The following is a 23410-nucleotide window of genomic DNA, read 5'->3' as shown; positions in this document are numbered from 1 at the left end:
TTGACCTCAAGGTAATTTTATCCTTCTTTGGTTTTGTTTGTGGTGCTGGGGATTGAACTCAGGGCCTCATTCACTCTAGGCTTACTCTACCACCAAGCTACATTCTTTGTTTTCAAAGCTCTCTATTGAGAGGGAGCCAAGTTTTTGCCTGATGGTATAGTTTGGTCACTTGAACACTTTAGATAGAAATATTATAGTGATGGAACCATATAGGAGTCTGAAGGACACTGAGCAAGATCGAGTACCATATATGCTGTTCATCAAAACATATATATTTGCACATAGAGAATCATTAAATTTTTTAGAGACTATATGTCTCTCATCTGTTTTAGCAACTATGGTAAGACTATGGCATATGTGCATAAAAAATTTGATAATCCTAGTTTTGAAAATTGGGATGTACTATATTTTTAGATTTACTGTGAAAAATCTGGGGTAACTTTATGCTCTAATCTTGATCATAATTCAATATCAAAAACATGACAAGTTTTTATTTTCTAATTTCTAGATCTTAAGATGAGCAAAACAAATGGCTATAGCTGAATAGGTTAAATTAGGCAACAGTGTTTATATATGTCAGTTCTAATTTTGTAGGTAGTTTAGTTAGAACAAGTAATTTGGATGTTGAAAGAAATTTGTGTGTGTGTATATATATATATATATATATATATGAATGTGCATATATTATATATTTGTGTATTATACATATTTTACATATATATGTATGTATGTATTTCTGATTCAACCTCTCTACCTTTCATTTTCCTTATATGTAAAACAAAGGAGAAAGAGTAGATGCTTTCTAAGGTCATTTTGGTACTAAAATGTTTTATTTTATCTTCATGATTGGTTTCTTAGTTTGTATGTGCCTGTTTTCCTTATCATTATAATGATATCTATTTCATTAGGATTACATGGTTGTTTCCAACTAGAAAGTTTTTCATCTCAAAAAAAGAAAAATATGACAATTTTATTACAAACATCATTATTTGTTTAATAGGGCCCTATTTTTGATCATGAAGATTTACTGAGGAGAAAAAGAAAAATATTGTCTTCAGATGATTCACTTAGTAAGTATTTGGAAGTAATTATAAATAAATAGATATTTTGGATAGAATACAGTGATTTAAAAATTCCCTGTGGCAGGGCGTGGTGGCGCAAGTTTGTAATCCCAGCATTCCGGAGGCTGAGACCGGAGGATTGCAGTTCACGGACAGCCTCAGCTACTTAGTGAGGCCCTCCACAACTCAGTGAGAGCCAGTTTCAAAGATAAAGAATAAAAAATAGGGCAGGGGGTGTAGCTCGGAGGTCAAATGCCCCTGGGCTCCATCCGCAGACCCGCAAAAAAAAAAAAAAAAAAAAAAATTCCCTGTGATTATTCAAATTTTCTTGGTTCCAATTTTATCTTACATAACCTTCATATGTATTTGTAACCTTCATATGTATTCATAATCTTATATGTATTTACCAGTGACTTCACAGGTTGGAAATGAAGTACAGTTATAAGTTAAAAAACTTACTTTTTTCATACCATTGGGCACTCACCTTTTCATGAGTTTCTGAAATCTAAAGAACCCCTTACTTGTCGCTCTTCACCTCCTCTAGTTCTTTTGTGGTACTGGGGACTTTCCAACCCAAGAACATTCTACCTCTGTGCTATATCCTAGCCCTATTTTTTGTTTTGAAACAGGGTCTCACTAAGTTGCTGAGGCTGGCTGTGAACCTGTATTTCTTCTGTCTCAGCTTCCCAAGTACTGGTTACAGGCATGTGCCACCACACCTGGCCAGTTCTTTCCTTTTTTATTTTCTTAATATACAAGATTAAATATTTTTATTTTCTGTACACTGCCACTGGAATGAATGCTCCATAGTTTGGTTTTCTCCTGAAAATTCAGCACCTTGAAGAGAGTCTGATACTAGTAGGTGCTCGGTTTACTTTTACCAAGTGAGTTTAAATTGTTTTCTGACATTCCATTGTTTTCTTGTTTATGACAAAAGGGTCATCAAAACTTCAATCCCACATGAGGCATTCAGACAGCATTTCTTCCTTGGCTTCTGAGAAAGAATATATCACATCATTAGACCTTTCAGCAAATGAACTCAGAGACGTTGATGCCCTGAGCCAGAAATGCTGTATAAGTGGCCATTTAGAGCATCTCAGAAGGCTGGAGCTTCACCAGAATGCACTTGCAAGCTTCCCCCAGCAGTTGTGCGAGGTCAGTGCCATTCATTCTTAGAGCTCACAGGACACCACCAGAGGTGTGACATTGATAGTGAATGGGCGTGGTGAAATATTTCAGAAGCAACTCTACTTTTGTGTCACTGGACCTAATTCCCACATTTGTCTAGTTTTCAGAGTTCTATTAGTGTCTGGTATTGAGAAATCTTGGAGGTCAGGCAATGGGAAAGGAGACCTGATGAAAAAGGAATTCTAGGTTCTGTCCTAATGATACAGAATATCTGTTAAAATCAATCCAAGGCTACATGGTGATTAAATTCTCCATTACTTAATTCTAGGATGACAACTCACACTATTTAGATTACATTAAACTAAGAATTAGACCTGGTTTGGTAGTACTGACTTGAACTTAGCTACTGATGGTGTAACCAGTAAGAATTTGTCATTTTGCCTAAGCTAAGGCATCTTTTGTAAATATGGGGGTTCCACTAAATGATTATAATGGCAGGTTATTTTCAGCTTTGAAATGATAAGCAACCTAAAAATTGATTTTATGAGCCGGGTGTGGTGGTGCACACTGTAATTATAGTACCTGGGAAGCTGAGACAGGATCAGCCAACCGTAGCAACTTAGGCCCACCAAAACGTAGTAAGACCTTGTTTCAAAATAAAAAAAATAAAAATAGGCCTGAGAATTTAGCTCAGAGGTGGAATCTTTCTGGGTTCAATTCCCAGTACCATAAAAAACATTGATTTTTGTGTGTATGAGCAAAGTTTCTGCTTTACTTGAATTAAAGTGTAACATGGTATATAGAAAAGATAGTCCTCTTAATAAGACCGTGTCTAGCATTTTTTATGTACTATTGGTCAGAATAGTTTTTCTTTTTTTTTTTTGTGGTACTGGGGATTGATCATAGGGGCATTCTACCTCCGAACTATATCCCTAGCCCTATATTTTATTTATTTATTTATTTATTTATTTATTTATTTATTTATTTATTTTTGCGGGTCTGAGGATGGAGCCCAGGGATATTCGACCTCCGAGCTACACCCTCTGACCTATTTTTTATTCTTTATTTTGAAAAAGGGTCTCACTGAGTTGCGGAGGGCCTCACTAAGTAGCCAAGGCTGTCCGCGAACTGAGATCCTCTGATCTCAGCTTCCCAAATGCTGGGATTATAAGTGTGCACTACCACGCCCGGCTTATTCTTTATTTTGAAACAGAGTCTCACTAAGTTGTGGAGGGCCTCAGTATGTAGCTGAGGCTGTTTATGAACCTGTGATCCTTCTGTCTCAGTCTCCCAAGTACTGGGATTATAAGCATGTGCCACCATGCCTGGCTCAGAATGGTTTTTAAAGCTAAAGAATAAACCATGACTAAAATGATCTTAATATAAATGCTTAATTTATCAAACTAAATTCTTGGACAGAGTTGTGAAGCATGGTAAAGAATTATATCAGCTTTTTTATCAAAAGAAAAAATAGTCTTATTGCACATGATTTTCTTCTTTTCCAAATGTATAATATTTGTCTTTTTTTTTTTTTTTTTTTGGTGGTACTGGGGTTCCTGGAAACTCTTCTACCTCTGGGCTACACTTCCAGACCTATTTTTATACTTTTTTGTTTGGAAACAGGTCTCTTAAACCAGCGTGGCTGGCTTCGAACCTGCGCGATCCTCCTGTCTCTGCCTCCCAAGCCCGGGGATTACAAGCGTGCGCCACCAAGCCCGGCAAGATTTGTCATAATTTTGAGATGCTTTTAAAACAAACTTGAGCTAGGCATGGTGGCACACTCTTGTAATCCCAGTACTTGGAAGTCTGAGACAGAGCCCTTGGGTTAAATCCCCAGGACCACACACACACACACACACACACACACACACACACACACACACACAAAACAAAAAAACAAGAAATGACTTTTAAGTATACTCAAATGGTACCTTTCCTCTATAGTTTATATATAGAGAGAGAAAGAAAAGAAGAGTTACCTTCCCACTCCAGTAAATAAAGTTTTTTGGCTTCAGAGCACTAAGTCCTCAAATTGCCCCATCTCAATTTCAAGGCCACTCTCTCCCTCTACTTCTAGGCTTTCCTCCTTCCCTCAGTGAGTTTACATTTTTATAGCACCTGATGTTTGATGTTTTCCCCCAATTCTCATTCACTCAAATTTTTATTAATGGCTATTTCTCTCACTGTGATACGAATCCTTGAGGACAGAGATTATTTAAGGGTTGTTCCTGTTTATCCCTAGTGTCTAGTAAGGGTTGACATCTGGTAAAGGTGTAATAGATCTTTATTGAATTACTTTGTGGAAAAATTAATGACTGACACTGGGTTAGCCTCCAATAACATTTGTTACGTGAATGAAAGAATAGAATTTAGCCTCGCTGAAACAAAAATAATTTGATGAGAGCATGAGAAAATGAAATACATTTAGGGCATTAAATTCACTGAACCAGCTCAAAACTTTCTCTAATAGAAATTTCAAAATGACATCATCAGTTGGCACTTTTTCATTACAGCCTGAAGGGTCTTAGCTGTGTCTTTTTAAAAGAAAAATTTCCTAATGAATCTTGGGCATAAATAACTAAAAATCTTCCCTCCTGAATAAACACAGGTGAGAATTTTAAAGCAAATAAGAGGCAAAAGTCATTACTAAGCCTCTATAATTACATCAATCTCTTTAGAATTCCTGGTTAGACCAATAAATTGATAATAGAAAGAGGAGTACATAAATGTGCTTTTCTGTATCTTAGCCTTCTGACAGTAAACTATAATAAAGATTTTTAAAATTGGCAATATGTAAGGTTTTCTGTTATCATTGTAAAACTAGAAATTGCTTGAAAATAGAAATGAGAGAGCTGAAAAAATGTTTCATAAGTAATAGGAGGTCCTAAAATTAAACATGTATATGTGACTACTTTTATGGTTAAATTTTATTTGTGCTAAAATGTGTAACAATTTTTAAAAGATAGATTTTTGTGTGTGTGGTACTGGGGTGGAACCCAGTGGCTTTTCTACCTTCAGGCTATACTCCCAGACATATTTTATACTTTATTTGGAAACAGTGTCTCACTAAGTAGCTGAGGCTGGCTTCGTTAGAACCTGTGCAATCCTCCTGTCTCAGCCTCCTAAACACTGGGATTATAAGCGTGTGCCACCACACCCAGCTAAAAGATAGATTTTTAAAAAATATATTTTCTGAATTATATTTCTCATTTATTAAACATATTTGACTATTTATTTATAAAATAATGTTGAGGCCTTTTTTGTGTCCATTTTGCTCTTTACAGAAGTAATTTATTAAAAAACTGAATTAGCTCTCAATCTCATTTTTATGAACCTACTTTTGACACCCTAGCTGTTGCATTTTTCTTATTTTACCCATTCTGTAAGAGGTTATTGGGCCAGTTGAGTATACTAACATTTTGTTGTGGATTGTGATATTGATTAAAAAAATAAAATTCTTGATGGCTGTAGCTAACTTCTAGTTTGTTTGGTGGTTCATTTTAGAATTTTAAAATATTGTCTTTTCAGACTCTGAAGTGCTTGACACATTTGGATTTGCACAGTAATAAATTCACATCATTTCCCTCTTACTTGTTGAAAATGAATTGTATTACCAACCTTGATATCTCTCGAAATGACATCGGACCCTCAGTATTTTTAGATCCTTCTGCAAAGTGTCCAACCCTGAAACAGTTTAACCTGTCATATAACCAGCTTTCTTCTCTTCCTGAGAACATCGCTGATGTGGTGGATAAACTGGAACAGCTCCTTTTAGAAGGGTAAGAAGGCAGTTCATTAAAGGCACCAGGGTTGTCTTACATTGAGTTTTCTAGATTTCACAATATATGCTGCCATTTCTACACTTGATATTAGCCAAAAGGCCGAGAAGCCATATGCTGCCATTTCTATAATAACAAGTTTTAAGCAAAATATAATAAAAGACTGAGGCAATTAGTATTGCTACTTTTATCAATTGACTTTAATTTTTATATCTAACTTAAAATTAATAAACCTGCTTGGATGCTACTCTTTGAGGGCCAGTTTTTTTTTTCTTTGAAGTTTATGAGTTTATGGAATTTAATCCTTGCTTTTGTCATTTATGACTAGAAATAAAATATCAGGGATACATTCCCCCTTGAATCTGAAGGAACTGAAGATTTTAAACCTTAGTAAAAACCAAATCTCATACCTACCAGAGAATTTTCTTGAAGCTTCTCTGAGAGTGGAGAGTTTCAGTGCCAGAATGAATTTTCTTGGTAAGTGTTCCCTATGAGCTTCCTTTTCCCAGGTCTTCTTATAGGGTGAGCCCTATGTGAACATCTTAGGTCAGAAATTAAATGTGGTATTTCAGTTTAAATTATGCTGGAGTCTCACAAGTAAAGTTGGCAGGTAAATGATAAAAAGAAATGAGGTATCAACCCATGAAAAGGAATGAAAGAATTTAAATTTTTTAGGTGAGTCAGCTGTGGTGGCGCACGCTTGTAATCCCAGTGCTTGGGAGGCTGAGTCAGGAGGATCGCACAGGTTCAAAGCCAGCCTCAGCTACTTAGTGAGGCTCTCAGCAACTTAGTGAGACTCTGTTTCCAAATAAAACATAAAATAGGTCTGGGAGTATAGCCCGGAGGTAGAAAGCCTCTAGGTTCTAACCCAGTACCACACACACACACACCAAAAAAAAAAAAAAAGAAAAGAATTTTTAGGTGAAAGGAGCCAGTTTAAAAAGACCACACACGCCGGGCGTGGTGGCGCATGCTTGTAATCCCCGCGCTTGGGAGGCAGAGACAGGAGGATCGCGCAGGTTCGAAGCCAGCCGCATGCGCTGGCTTAGGAGACCCTGTTTCCAAATATAAAAAAATGTAAAAAGAGGTCTGGGAGTGTAGCCCGGAAGTAGAAGGGCTTCCAGGAACCCCAGTACCACCAAAAAATAAAAAATAAAAAATAAAAAAATAAAAAGACCACACACATACTGTTTCATCTTATTTATAAGATATTCTGGAAGAGGCTAAAGTGTGGGGGGAGTAAAAACTTAAAATATGGGGGCAGGAAAAAAAAAACAATGGTTTCTTGGGTCTAGGGAGGAGGGAGAGATGAACATGTGGAGCACAGAAGATTGTTAGGGTAGTGAAGTTACTCTGTACGACGATCATGGTGGATGCATGATCAAAATCTAAAAAATGTACTAGGTGAAGAATCAGCCATAAGGAAGCTATGGGCTTTGGGTGATAATGATGTATCAGTACTGGCTCCTCAGTTGTAACAAATGTGCCAGATTAATGCAAGTTTAGGGAAAATGTGTGTGGAGAGGTGGTGATGAGAGGAACTCTGAGCTTTCCACTCAGTTTTTCTCTAAAACTAAAGTTGCTCTAAAAGTCTCCTAAAAAGTCTATCATTTTAAACAATTATCACCTTGCTACTGTCTTAGACTAAGGTGACAGTTACTTATCTCACATATAATAATTATACTGTGATTCCTTTCAGTCTATTAAACTAAAAATGCATGTGAGCTGGGTAAATCATTCTTCCACTGGAATCTTGAATGTCATATTGAAAATTCTTCGGCAATTTTTTAAATTATAAGCACAGCTACTTTAATTGTTGTTCAAAATAATATTGAATATGCTTCACATTAGTGAAAATATAATTTTCTCTTTGCAAAATATTACAGTAATATACAATATAACATAATATGATCATTATTTCTATTAAAAGTCATAGTATACCCTAAGCTCTAAGCATTTCAGATAATACAGAGAATTATGTTCATTTGTAGCCTGTCTAAACATCCTAATATTATGGGACAAAATACATTTATGGTGATAAATGGGGACTCTCTATATTTTTACCTTAGTAAAGATGATATGCACCTTGCTACCTTTGTGTTCTACATCTTACTTGGTAAAATAAAATTCTTAATACTGTTTTATAGCAGAAAATTTGACTGCTTGTTTCAAGATATTCTAATTTGCTGGAGCTTTCAGAAACTTACAAAAGCCACGTTAATTGCATAGAATTTCCCTCTTTTTCAAAACTTCCCTCTTATTCTCACCCTCTCCTGAATTATCAACCAACATGTTCTTACTGTGAGTCTGAAATTGGGGATAGAATGACTCATTCACTAGTGAACAAAGCAAACCCTGTCTCTGTCCTTAGGAAACTTATAATTAAATTCAGAAGACAGCATTAAATAAAGGTAATTGTATATTATGTTAAATATTATGGAAAAGTTTCAGGATGTCATGAGGATACCTCAAGGGCATCTGATTTTGACTAGAGTCAGAAAGGCATTCCTGTGCCTGTAATATTTAAGTTGTGTCTGGATAAAAGGTCATCTGAAAGAACTCTGAGGCTTGGTTAAGGTCAATATGTTCTCTTGGCTGAATCTCACAAAAAATTCCGTAGAGCAGAAAAAATATGACCTCTGCCCACTAAGTGAGGATATGGAAGCACTGAACACTTTTTTGTGATATGTTTGGGATGTGCAATTAATTAGCTAGTTATAAAACCTTGGCTAGTCCTCAGTTTAAAAATCTACTTTTGCAGTGGTGTTAATCAGCTTTCCCTTTCTATCATAAAAAACCTGAGATAATCAACTTATAAAGAATGAAGATTTCTTTTGGCTCACTGTTTCAGAGATTCCAGCCTGTGCGCAGTTGTCCCTGTTGCTTTTGGCCTGGGGAAAGTGGCATATCAAAGTGGAGACACAGGGTGGGGATGGCTTCTTACCTCATGGTGGCCAGGAAATGAAAAAGAGAGGCATGAAGGGGCCAGGATCCCAACATGCCCTTCGAGAACGTGCTCTCAATGACCTAATTTCCTTTTGCAAGACCCCAAAGACTAAAAATTCCACCTAACAGTAGTGCCGTAGGTTGAGCACTGCACCTTCAATGCCTAGGCGTTAGAGGGACATTTAAGATCCACACTATAACAGAACCACCCAACTTCATGGTTTGAAAAGTGATCTTACACTTGAGAAGATAGTCAATAGAGGGCATCTGAGGGGACCACTATGAGAAATAATCCCATGTGAAACAAAATTTCAATTTTTTGATTTTATGTTTTCTATGTAGCTCTGAGCCACTAAACTTGAAGCACCATTTCTACACATTTATTTTATCATAGCTGCATTTTGGAAACAGTTCAGGTAGAATACATACCTGTCTGCTTCTCAGGAGATAGCTTCTAGATGTGTCCTAGAACATTTGACCTTTGGAAATTTTCAGGATAAAATATTACCCATATTTTAACCTTAAAACTGCTAAGAATTTCTGAAGCTGTTTTTACAGAACCATAGATTTGTAGAGCTGAAACATCTGGATTTGAGATTCTGAAGGATATGATTCATCCACTCTGGGCTGTACTGTTTTGCAGATGATTATATAGACTGTCTGATTTGCTTAGTTTCCCAAATTGTGTTCCACAGAATTTTATTCTAGGCAATACATCATACTGTATTTCCCTCTTTCAACTTCATAAAATATGACATAATATTGAGACCTCTGAGATCCTTCTTTTTATTTACATGTTTCTGAATCTTTTAAGATAATAGGATTAAAGAATGTTTTTGTTTAGTAGCATCCTTTATTGTTCCATAGGACATATGAGATGGTATCGGTATCATAAATAATTTTTTCTTATACTATACTGTGTATTAGTATTCAAATATATTTTGTTATGGTTGTTTATGAGGAATTTGAATTAGTCTATACTACATGTCATATAATAATATCACATAATTTGAAATAAGTATTCTAATAATTTTGTCTTTACAAATGTTTATGTTTATACAGTTGTTTAAAAGCATTTCTATTAAAATTGATAAGTATGGTATATTGCTTTATTGTTTAGTAAGTATTATGAGTGTTACCTTATTTTATATAGAAGATTATTATACTGTCAGTATAAAGATTGAAATTACATTAAACAACCTGTCAGTGGTAGTTGTTCTTATTGAATTTAATAGAAATTTAGCTAAAATTATTAAAATATTTGTTATCTCATTTTTATCTTTTTAATTTTTCTTTTAGCTGCAATGCCTTTCTTGCCCTCTTCTATAACAAGCCTAAAATTATCACAAAACAAATTTACATGTATTCCAGATGCAATTTTAAACCTGCCACAGTAAGTTCATTGTCATTCTAATTTTAAAATCAAACGAGCTAGAGCAGAACCTTTAGAAACATGGTTTGGTGTAGGCATATGAATGTAAATAGTTTCTCAACCTACTTAGCTGAATGTTTTTATGTCTATGAGTATTTGAATAATACTAGACAATTTATGGTATTATCATATAGAAAATTTTAAGATTTAATTAATTGCCACATTATTATAATCAAATGAGATCGCTCTGGCTTTCACTTTCACTTTAAAAGTGCAATTGCTCTCAGAGGTTGAAATGATGCCAAACTACTGTTAGCTTTAAAATTATACTTAAGTTATGTTTGAATGACATTTTTAGGAAAGATTAGGATATTTTATATAATCTAGCTTTGGGAAGGTTTTCGGTTAATGTCATTGGAAATGAAAGCTTCTTGTTAACTACAAATTCAGGAATTAATTAAATTTCAAGTGTATTGTCATTTTTAATGTCATTCTAATTACGTCATACATTATAAACTAAATTTATAAGGATATGTGTGCAAATACATATACATATAGGCCCATGATACTTTATTATTAGTCTAACCATAGAAGGTGTCAAACAGATATAAAATATTAACTTGAATCAAGTTCTGGAATCTGTCAGGGAATAGTATAAAAACGCCTATCCCACATGAGTGTATAAGTGTGGGAAGATAAAGGCAGAGACTGCAGTGTATTTGATTATGCAAAAGTTGCCTGAACTTTTAGAACTATATAGACTGTTCTAACTGCCTTTTAGTGAGCCATGTCTTCCTCATAATCCTAGAAGATTACTGAGTTTATTATCATTATTTTGTAATCTTATTAGAGAGAAGAGGTATCTTCCCCAAATTCAGGTTCTTAAACTCATAACTCTGACTCTCAATTCTAACATATGAGCACCTTTTGAATATAGGTGGTCTTATATTTTAAATATAAGGTATTCTTGAAAATGTGTTTGAAAGCCAAATACTTATGAGAGTTGACTAGGAGATAGCGTGCTGTAAGAAGGCGGTTGTCCCAGACTAATACTCTCATCCAGTTCCTAATTACACTACACGTCAGATAGCATCTTTTGCCATGCTGGTAGTATTTGTGTGCATTTATTCTTTTTCACAGATGACTCTGTAATTGTCCAGCTTAAGTCCTGGCTGAGGTTAAAGACACAATACTTTGAGAAAACCTAATAAATCTCAGTTTTGTTTGAATTGTGTTACTTGTTACACATAGAAGTACTATGGCAAATACAGTCACATTCCTTTTCTTAGTTTTCTTGCATTTTTATATGATAACTAGAGCAAAATCTAGTAACAGTGTAAAATAAGAGCACAGTGCATACTAAACTTTTGTCTAGCAGGAGAACCTGGAATTAATTCAAATAGGCTGGGAAGGGATCGGTATATAGTTGTAAAATTTTGCGTAACTTTTGCATAGTCAGATATACCACAATTTCTTACTGTATTTATTCTTTCTACATCTCATGTGTGTGAGAAAGGTGTTTTTCTTCTATTTCCTGAAAACCTGATGTAGCACTGGTGCGTGGAAACGTTCAGTTTGTACTAAGGGACCATTGCATGCCAAGCACCATACCAGCGCTAAGATAATTATCACACTGAGACAACCTGGTCAAAGACTGTGCCCACATGTAGTGGTAATTAGCTCCAGACCCTCTCAGTAGAAGGCCCTCAGTAATGAGGGAAATCATTTTATTTAAATGTGTGGCATTTTTTGTAAGTCTTAGTATAGAAGGCAGGATTTTTAATGGCCAGTTTTATATTTGTTAATTATAATTTCTTATGCACCATAAACACTTGTAAAATATGGAATCTTTTCTCATTCAGAGACTGATATTTTAATGTACCTGAATAGGGAAATAAGACTTTTATCTTTTTTATTTAAAAAAAAATCTTTAAGGAATACATACAAATTGTATATACTTATGGGCTACCATGTGATGATTTAAACATGTGTTCATTGTACAATGTTGAAATCAGGATAAATGTATCTCTTCAAAAATTATTTCTTTATGGTTAAGGCATGCAAAATCCTTTCTTCTAGCTTTTATGAAAAAATATAAAGTACACCATTATTTAGAGTCATCCTATTATGTAAGATAATCAATTTTGTTTTTAATGGTTCTTATTTATTTAAAAATCTTCTAAGTGAAACATGTCTTTTTTGTTACCCATGTATACCTACAGTACATAAAAATTCACAGGCATACTTTGGTGTAAATAATGTTTTAAAGTTACAATTTGTTCTCACCTTGGTGAAAATTACTTGTAATTTTTTTCCTTTTTTTGTAATAATCACTAATTTTTCATCTTGACTTTGAATTGTCTTAGCTTGCGGTCCTTAGATATGAGCAGAAATGGCATTGAATGTCTGCCAGGTCCTGCACACTGGAAATCTTTGAATTTAAGGGAACTGTTGTTTAGCTATAATCAGATAAGTATCTTGGACTTGCGTGAAAAAGCACACATGTGGTCCAGAGTGGAGAAACTACATCTTTCTCATAATAAACTGAAACAGGTAAGAGGCCATCTTTAATGGTTTAAACTTACTGTCTATTTAAAAGTGGGCTTCATAATTTGCATTATTACAAATTATTTTAAAATCTGTTATTTGATATTTCTACCATTAAAAGTAAGATGCAATCCTACTTAATGGTAAAAGGGTTTAGTAGCATAACTTGATTTAAAAAAATTAAGGTATGCTTTTGATGCACACAAATTGACTTTTTTTGCTTTATTTTTAAGAATTACATGAATATTAACATTAAATGATGAATGTGTATGATTTAAGTGTGTCATTGTGTCACTATATCTTTAATCTGTTACCAGAGACAGGAAATTCTCAAGTGTCCACTGGGCTATATAATCCTGTGTTTTTATTTTGACTTTCTTTTATACATTTTTTTTTTTTTTTGGGTGTGTGTGTGTGAGGTACTGGGGATGAAACCCGGGGGCACTGTACCTTCAAGCTACACCCCCAGCCCTATTTTTTAGTCCTTTTAATTTGAAACAGGGTCTCACTGAGTTGCAGAGGGCCTCACTAAGTAGCTGAGGCTGTCCGCGAACCGTGATCCTCCAGTCTCAGCCTGAGGATCAGTCCCACCATGCTTGGCTTTCTTTTCTACATTCTTACATTTCTGTATTTGTGCATTCTTCCACTGTGATAAGTTTCATACCCCCCAAAAAAATTCAGCCTCCTTTGTTTTCATATCTTACCTTTGTTATAAATTTGAAATTGATTATCTGCACGTCTCAGAAAATATTTTTATCAAATTCAAGTCTATTTTAATAAAAGCAAATAAAAAGTCTGATACTATACTATGAATCTTATGAGTACCAGATTTTTTTTTGCCAGAAAATGAATGTTTTCTATTACAGATGTAATGTTAGGTTTATTAGAAATGTGGAATAGAAAAAAACAACAATATTCCAATTAGGCTTCTCTCCAAAGCATCAGTATTTAGTTGGATCTTAATAGGTTGCATGTATGTCTGTAGTGACCATGGCCCCATAGTTTACTAAAGAGCATAGGTTGCATGGGGAAACCAAAGGAAAGCACAGACCATCTATCAGTGAAGAACTTCACAGGAGATGGAATGTGTCACCAGGGGTCATTGGGTCTTAAAAGTTATAATTAAGTTGCATAGATTGGGGTAAGTTCTTTATATGTTTTTCTTTGTTTTTACACATGTCTATTGCACATTTTCGACAAGCCTTTGGAAAGTCTTCAAGCTCTGTGGAAAGTCTGTGCAAGTTGTGATTGGATTTATGAGCTTTTCTTATTTCTTGTCCTCTCATTTCTTGGCAGCAGGCACCTCTTCCTTTCCATCAACAGGTTTTGCTCTTTTATTTTTTTCATTAAGATTCCACCTGAGATTGGCTGTCTTCAAAATCTGACATCTCTTGATGTCAGTTACAACTTGGAACTGAGATCCTTTCCCAATGAAATGGGGAAATTAAGCAAAATATGGGATCTTCCTTTGGATGAATTGCGTCTTAATTTTGATTTTAAACATGTAGGATGTAAAGCTAAAGACATCATAAGGTCAGATCATTTTATTTCTATTTGTTTTTAGATTTTCTCAGTGTGTCTTTTGATAAATATATACAGATATATTACACTTAGGGAAAATGGAGTACTGTTTAACATTAATATTCTATGTGTTATTTGCCTTTTATATAGTGAGTGAGTTTATGCGGTGCCACTGCAGAGGTTTTTCATTCCTTATAGTCAAGCTACTGTTGAGAGAATGGTTTTTCCTCCTGATTTTCAGTAGAAATGAACTCTAGAAGGAAAATAGGTCTTTCCATGTATTTGGTCTTTTGTTAGCAATTACTGAACCTAAGGCAATATGACAGAGACAAACTTCTCACACTAAGTACTTTTTAAAGCATAGAGTTAACATATATTGGTTACAACTTAAAACATTTTAGTTACTGACACAATGTGATTTTGAGTTTGCCTATGAGGGTGGATAACTTACCTTTAAAATTTTTGAAACCTCCAAAACTAGATAACATTGTTTCTGGTCATTACTACTTAAAAACTTAAAATATCTTCTGTCTTTGATAATAGATTTTATACCACCTGTTGTTCTCTTTTTAGCATGCGAGACTTATCATTAACTACTTGTGAAATCTTTTCCTCTTTCCCCACAAATTTCATTCCTCAGCTCAGTGAATGCCTCTCACTCTGCCCTTGACTACAATATCCACCAAGGCCGTGACTAAGGCTATGTTTATTCACTACTTGATTCTTGTTACCTAACGTACAGCCTGGTGTAATAGAAATAGTTGATGAATTATTGTTGCCTTACACTTACTCAATTCTCTACTGCTTCAACGCAGTTAAATTTACATCTAATTTTTTGTCTGTTTAAAATCAGGATTTGATTTTCTTGAGCTTGACTTATGTGGGAGGAAAGGCACTTGCCACCTTCTGCACTAAGCATTCTATGTAACTGTCTGCTTCAACTTTCCCTACTGGAAATGATCACATAAGAACAGGTTCAATTCTTACTGAACATTTAGGAGTACTAGTTTTCAGTGTATTAAATGTGTTTAACCTTTTTAGAAAAGGGAGATTACCTTAAGAGGTTATAAATTTTAGGCACCATTTGATATTTAAGGAGTGGCTTTTTCTCTAGGAATGGTAAATTCTTACTAAATAAGTAAGTGAAAGTTATATTGCCTTTGATCATATCACAGGAATGTTGGTCATATTCCTTAGTTATTGGTATGGCTCAGTCATTAGTCCCTAAAACTCACTTAGGATTTAGTTTGCTTCCCTAATTTTAAACTGTGGCAACATTTAGCATAGTTTCAAATGTATTTTTTATCATTTTTATAACATCTTACATTTATTATTTTAAAGGTGACTTTGTCTAGCTACCTACAGTACTTCTAATTAGGTTCAGTTATTTTTACATTATTAGAAATTACAACATGATGCCGGGCGTGGTGGCACATGCTTGTAATCCCTGCGCTTGGGAGGCTGAGACAGGGGGATCGCACAGGTTCGAAGCCAGCCTCAGCTACTTAGTGAGGCTCTCAGCAATTTAGTGAGACCCTGTTTCCAAATAAAAATATAAAATAGGTCTGGGAGTATAGCCCAGAGGTAGAAAGCCTGTGGGTTCCGCCCTCAGTACCACACACACAAAAAAAGAAATCACAACATGTTATAAGTATATATATATAGATAATATACCAAAATATCTGAATATTTCTATATCACCTATGCATGAATATGGTTATGCACACATAAAATATAACCAGTATGACCTAATTATCAAACTTTAAACAGTATACATTTATCCTCTACCTTAGTTCTATGTCATATGGGCATTGTAAATTTTTTTACTTTATGAGTTTTAGGATTTTAGTTATACTATTTAAGAAAATCCAGATACATATACACATTATGCACATATATATTCACCATATATATGCATAGACACAAAGATAAATATGTATAGGTGTATTCTTATTAATATTACAAGCAATTTGGAATTTTGGTTATTTTTGGTAATAGTGTAGCATGTCTTTATATTTGATAGTGCTACCCAACATTATCAACTACTCTGAAATTACTAACAAAATTAGGAGTACATAAAAAAACATGTACATTTTTGGTTACATGAGCTATGCAGTTTTTGCATACTGATATGCAAAATAATTCAGTGTATAAGAACCTAAACCTCAGGTGTACTGTTGAACAGTTTATTATTTGATTTTTATCTTTCAAATGCCAGGTTTCTTCAACAGCGCTTGAAAAAGGCAGTGCCCTATAATCGAATGAAACTTATGATTGTGGGAAATACTGGGAGTGGTAAAACCACCTTACTGCAGCAATTGATGAAAACCAAGAAATCAGATGTTGGACTGCAGGGTGCCACGGTTGGCATCGACGTGAAAGACTGGCCCATTCAAATAAGAGACAGGAAGAAGAAAGAGCTTGTTCTAAATGTGTGGGATTTTGCAGGTATTGTTTCTCTAGGTAGTTCTTCACTTTTACCTTGGATTTACAGGAAGAATTTAAAGACTGAGTTTTCTGTTCAGTAAATAATATGGAATTATTTCAAAGACATTTCTTAAGTTTTTATTCTTTTTAAACGTTTTTAACTGGGCATCATGGTGCACTGGTATTCCCAATACTTGGAAGGCTGAACAGGAAGATTGCAGGTTGGTGGCCAGCCTCAGCAGCTTAGTGAGGCCCTCTGAAACTAAGTGAGACACTGTTTCAAAAATAAAAACTAGCCACAATTACCTCCTGTCTCGATGTTGGGGTTTGAATCCAGCATCTCCAACATGAGAAGCATGCGCTCTATCACCGCCACACTCCCACCTCCCAGTCCTTCTGTTTTAAAAGTAGGTGTTGCCTATTTTATATCATGTCACCCTGTTTATATCCTGTATGGCACAATGCACCCTGTGATGACTTTATGTATGGGTTCACCATGTATTGTCTGTCTTTCTAGATTGTAAGCTCCATGAGGGCAGGGGTGGAATCTTATTTTACTTTTATCCTAGAGTCTAACATGGTGTATGGTACATAGTTGATGCTCAATAAATATTTGTGAATGAAGAAAAAACTAAAAACTAAAATGGGGGTGGGGGTGTAGCCTAAAGGTAAAATGTCTCTGGGTTCAATATCCAGTAGCACACACACACACACACACACACACACACACACACACACACTTGTTGCTGCATTGTAATTATATACCATAATGAGGTTTTACAGGACACAGGCACACATGCACATGGCATTGGGTGTGTTTCCTTCCAAATTGCACCCTGCCCTCCACTCCTTTTCTCTACATGTTAGTGAAATTGCTAGTGAGACTTTTGTATATGAACAAAGAATTATTTCAGCTGTTTCTTTTCTCACCTTACCTTCCTCCCCGAATCTCCTTCACTATTCTACTGGTCTTTCTCCTCAATTATCATTTCTTTCTCTTAATTTTACCCTTGCTACTAGAACTGAGAAGTAAAAGAAATTTTGGGAAAAATCCTAGATGGCCCCCTAAACATCATTTATTGATTGTTTTTCTCTTTTAAATAAAATCTTACCCCTCCTCGATTTTAAAAAGTGATTATTGCCTATTAACTGGAAGATTAAAACAAACAACAAAACTTTCTTATGTTTACTTAGGTCGTGAGGAATTCTACAGTACGCATCCCCATTTCATGACTCAGCGAGCACTGTACCTTGCTGTCTACAATCTCAGCAAAGGGCAGGCTGAGGTAGACGCCATGAAGCCCTGGCTCTTCAATATAAAGGTGATTTGTTCTAAAACTTAAACATAAAATGTATCCTAGCGTTTTTTTTAATTCTGTGTGTGTGTGTGTGTGTGTGTGTGTGTGTGTGTGTAAGGTAATTTGTTTGGGATAAACCATTGCAATGAGTCTCTTCAAATAGTTTTTTTTAAAAATTTGGTAATTGCAAATATACACCATATTGGGGTATAGAAAGAAAAAAACACATACACATCACTCATGGGGCATTCATGGAGGAGTTCCACCCCTCCTCTTCCCTCTCCCTTTTTCCTCACCATACATGTGATTGCGATCAGGATTGTTAATTTTGTATACATGTGTAGCATTTTAAAAAGACTTTTATTGATGAATTATAGTCTTATATCATAATGCAGTTCATACTTGACATACATGCAACACAGCAACTGGTGGGCTTCCACTGGCCCCTCCCACTGCCCCTTACCCATACACAGCACTGAGCTGGGCACTGGCATTCTCACATATGTACACAGTGTCAGGAAGTGTTTTCTTTATTAATTTTCCTCTCCCTGTGCCCCACCTTCACCTAAAGCCCCTCCCTCTCTCTCCACTGAGGTTTTACCTCCAATATCTGAAGTCCCTCTAGTATACTGATTACTCTCTACCTTCCACAGATAAGACAAAATATACGACCCTTTACTTTCTGTGACTGGCTAATCTCACTTTTAACATAATGTTCTTTAGGTCCATCTGTTTTTCTGCAAATGACATAATGGTCTTTATTGCTGAGTAGAATTCCATTGTGTGTATATCCTGTAATTTTTTAATCCATTCATCTGTGAACGGATACCTAGGTTGGTTCCATAGTTTGTCTACTGTTAATTGTGCTTCTATGAGCATGGATTTGCATGTATTACTGTGGCTCTCTGATTTTTGTTCCTTTGGAAGGATATGCAGGAGTGGTATAGCTGTATCACATAGCTATGTGGGTGGATCTATTCCCAGTTTTCTGAGGAATGTTCACACTGATCTCCATAGTGGCTGAACTAACTTGTCATACCACTAACAGTGTACAAGAGTTTCTATTTCCTACATCCTCGCTAGCATTTATTGTTGTTTTATTCTTGATCAGTGCCATTCTGACTGGTGTTAGATGGATTCTCAGTGTAGTTTTGATTTGCATCTCCCTGATTGCTAATGATGTTAAACTTTTTTTTTTCATGTATCTATTGGCCATTTGTGTTTCATCTTTTGTGAAATGTCTATTTAGTTCAAGCACCCATTTCTGATTTGGTTGTTTTTTAGTATTCATTCTTTTAAATTATTTGTATATTCTAGAGATTAGTCCTCTATCAGAGGAATAGCTGGCAAAGATATTCCATTCTGTAGGCTTTCTCTTTAGACTATTGATAGTTTCCTTTAATGAAGATTTTTTTTTTAGTTTAATGACATCCCATTTATTAACTCTAATTTTAATTTCCAAGCTTGGGATGTTATTGAGGAAGTTTCTACTTGTGCTTATATGTTAGACTGTTGATATAAGTTGAATGCTTTTTGAATGATTTTATTTAGAAGCAAATTTAGTAAATTACTCATTTTAAGAATGAAGATAAAAAGAAAAGAAAAAGTATACTACTACTGTTATATCAGCCACCCTAAAAGTGGTAAGACTTGGATTAAGACGGGACATAAAAATTACTTTTCTTAAAAATATGCTTTTTTAAGGTTTAAGGGATTGCTTTAGTATATATATATATATATACTAAATATAATATATATACTAAATATAATATATATACTAAATATAATATATATATTTGCTGCTATAACAGATTACCTGAAACTAGGTAATTCATAAAGAACAGAGGTTTATTTTTTATAGTTCTGGTGGCTGGGAAGTCCAAGGTCCAAGATCACGGAGTTGGTATCTAATGAGGGCCTTCTTACTATGTCATTCCATGGCAGAAGGTAAATGGGCAAGAGAGCACAGGTGCAGTACAGGAGGACGAAGAGGGAACAAATATCCTTCTATCAGGAAACCATTCCTGCGATGATAGTGTTAAGCTGTTCATGGGGACAGAGCTGATCCTCTTGTAAAGGTCACTTCCAACACAACTGCAGTAGGGTTCACATTTTCAGCACTTTGGGGGACACATGCAAACCATAGCAGGAAGAGACCATTGTTATTTTCTTCTGAAGTCTTTTAAATTTTTATTTCCACTCATATGAATTAAAAAACAACAACAGATTTCAACAGAAACATAAGCAGGGACAATTTTAAAGCAAAGCTGGATTATGGTGTGTCCTTTCCTCAGGCCCGTGCTTCTTCTTCTCCGGTGATTCTTGTTGGCACGCATTTGGATGTTTCTGATGAAAAGCAGCGCAAAGCTTGCATAAGTAAAATCACCAAGGAGCTCTTGAATAAGCGAGGTTTCCCTGCAATTCGAGATTACCACTTCGTGAATGCCACAGAAGAATCTGATGCTTTGGCAAAGCTTCGGAAAACCATCATCAATGAGAGTCTAAATTTCAAGGTGATGTGGCTCAGGCTTACTGCAGTCTGGTAGAGAAATATAGTTTATTAATGCTCGTGTTACACAACTGCTTAGATATGTCAGAAGTCTTGAAAAAAGAGCTAGTAATCTTTTTTTTTTTTTTTTTTTTTTGGTGGTACTGGGGTTTCTGGAAACCCTTCTACCCCCGGGCTACACTCCCAGACCTATTTTTATACTTTTTTATTTGGAAACAGGGTCTCTTAAGCCGGCGTGGCTGGCTTCGAACCTGTCTCCGCCTCCTAAGGCGGGGATTACAGGTGTGCGCCACCACGCCCAGTGCTATTAATCTTAAAATTGCAGGATTTTCATAGCTCTTAAAATTATTAAAGTACTTTTAATTTTAAAATGATTTATTCATGCCATATAGCATTTATCATTCATAGAAATGAGAATAAAAAACTAGCTAGGATCCTGAGAGAAACTGGGACAATGTTTCTTGGACACTGAGAAAATATTTCTGAGACAATGCTTCTGATGCCCATTTTCTTCCAACTTCTGTAATGAAGATTTAATCAAAAGGGATAAAAGCTAATGTTAGATCTTTGGATCATCTATCTTCTCTTATTCTTTGACTCTTGTTTCTCCCTCTGCCCCCTTCTTTTGGAGTTCCCATTTTTTTCCTGGAACTAGAGATTGAACTCAGTAGCATTCAACCTCTGAGATATACCCCAAATCATTTGTATCTTTTATTTTGAAATGGGATCTCGATAGGTTGCTGAGACTCTACTTGCTAAGGCTGTCTTGGAAACAGCAATCCCCTTGTCTCGGTGCCCCAAATATTGGGATTACATGGAATTCCCATTTTATGCATATCTTAATATTCTGAATGACTTCTCCATGTCTCTTGTCCCTGCAATCCCCATTTCCCCAGTCAGTATGTGAGACAGCTCTTTCATTTAGGGGTGAAGACCACTATTTGGCTTTCAGCAATATCTAAGCAATTACTTAGCACATACAAAGATTTTTCTTTTTAGTACTTTTTAAACTCTTTAAGTTCTCTTCTGGTAAGCTAAGTATTCAAAAAATATGAATAAATTGGTCATCTGGTAGAACACACTTTATAAATATTTGCAGGAGGAAAAAAACACAATCTTTTTGGGCTCTAATGAGAACATAGTGTAAACTGATGAAAAACAGTCTGTATAGTTCCATATGACAACGTAATGGTGAACTTCATTGAATCCCCATTGGTCTAACATTAATGATAAAGACCATGGCTTGTAACTGGACTCCTTTTGGGTTCGGAGAGTCCCAGTATAATTATTAATCACACTGGCCCACTATATTTTCAAAGCATTCAAGTTCAGATGATAAGTTGTGTGGTCAACTCTGCTTGTAACTTCATGTTGGCCAGTTACCTTAGTTCTATCTCATTTCCACAGAATGTGCTCCTATTCAAAATCTAATAAGCCATTTATAAATGTGTGGGGCTGAGTCGGGCGTGGTGGTGCATGCTTGTTAATCCCATTTCTTAGGAGGCTGAGACATGGGGATTGTGGTTCGAGGACAGCCTCAGCTACTTAGTGAGGCCCTTTAAAACTCAGTGAGACCTTGTTTCAAAATAAAGAATAGGAAATAGGCTTGGGGTTTCTAGCTCAAAGGTAGAATGCCCTGGGTTCCATCCCCAGTAACACACACATACACACACACACACACACACACACACACACACACACGAAAAAACTTTGAAAACAATTCTATACATACCAGTGTGGTAGTGGCACACAGCTATAATCCTAGTACTTGGAAACCCTTCTACCTCCGGGCTACACTCCCAGACCTATTTTTTATATTTTTATTTGGAAACAGGGTCTCTTAAGCCAGCGAGGCTGGCTTCGAACCTGCGTGATCCTCCTGTCTCCGCCTCCCAAGCGCGGGATTACAAACGTGCGCCATCATGCCTGGCTGCAAGATCCTATCTTAAAATAAAAAATGAAAAGGGCTGGGTGAGGGTACAGCTTGGAGGTAGAATGGCCCTGGGTTCAAACCCAAGTAACAAACTAAATCAAACAAAACAAAAAACCTAACTACAGAGAAGAAAAACATTTTGAGGAATGTAATTATCATGAAAAGAAAGGCATATTTTTTAATGGATGCACCATTTGAACACATTGGTTCAAACACCCCCTGGATTGCTTTGTAGATTTAGAGTAGCAATTTTTTCAGATGGCCCAGGACTGACAAGCCTGCTAGAGGAATATTGCTCCTCCCCTAGGTGCTTCACCTTGTCTCCAAATAGCTTCTTTTAATCTTTTAGATTTCTTCTTACTTCCTTACCCCATTTGTTTTTCATCTTTTCCTTTTATCTTGGCTCTTTTCTGATCTTTTCTTATCCTTATAAATATGTGTCTATGCAGACTCTTCAGAATAAAACCTACAAACATTTTTGGCTCAGCCTGGCAGTGATCTGCTAGTCAAACTAAAAGGAGAGTCAGGACAAAACTAAGGTCAATGCCAAAATAACTCTTTCAGTCCTGCCCAGCCCATTATCAGAGCAGGCATCCTTTTCTGTCCCTATGACCTACTCTGAAAAAAATTTATTCCTTTTCTACTTCATTTTCTTTCAGTGAACTTTACTTGACTTCTGTGTATTTGTTTTCTTCCTTGATTTTAAACATAAATATCAAATAGAAGTCCTATTTCATCTCAGTTTATAAATAATAAAGAGGAGGAATAATGAAAGATTGAGGTTAGTAGAATTATACTAACTTTTCTGGGTAAAGAATACAGGAAAACTTTTTTTGAGTGATCATGGTCACAGTTGCTGAATATAGGGCTTCTTAACATTCTAGTTACA

General features: G+C 35.5%; 1 protein-coding gene across 1 annotated transcript in view; it reads left to right on the top strand.

Annotated features, from left to right (window-relative positions):
- LRRK2 (leucine rich repeat kinase 2) overlaps positions 1 to 23410 on the top strand; it is a gene marked incomplete at both ends in the record, with an annotated part of 199740 nt that overhangs the window by 78614 nt on the left and 97716 nt on the right. The window contains 10 exons of the mRNA XM_080706299.1: positions 1001 to 1070; positions 1999 to 2216; positions 5718 to 5968; positions 6297 to 6445; positions 10214 to 10307; positions 12653 to 12839; positions 14185 to 14366; positions 16573 to 16802; positions 17976 to 18103; positions 20374 to 20592. Coding sequence (XP_080562425.1) covers positions 1001 to 1070; positions 1999 to 2216; positions 5718 to 5968; positions 6297 to 6445; positions 10214 to 10307; positions 12653 to 12839; positions 14185 to 14366; positions 16573 to 16802; positions 17976 to 18103; positions 20374 to 20592 — 1728 coding nt within the window. The remainder of the gene's footprint in view (positions 1 to 1000; positions 1071 to 1998; positions 2217 to 5717; positions 5969 to 6296; positions 6446 to 10213; positions 10308 to 12652; positions 12840 to 14184; positions 14367 to 16572; positions 16803 to 17975; positions 18104 to 20373; positions 20593 to 23410) is intronic.

Source organism: Muscardinus avellanarius (assembly GCF_963383645.1).
Source record: "Muscardinus avellanarius genome assembly, chromosome: 11".
Taxonomy (NCBI): domain Eukaryota; kingdom Metazoa; phylum Chordata; class Mammalia; order Rodentia; family Gliridae; genus Muscardinus; species Muscardinus avellanarius.
This window is presented reverse-complemented; position numbering and strand designations above follow the sequence as displayed.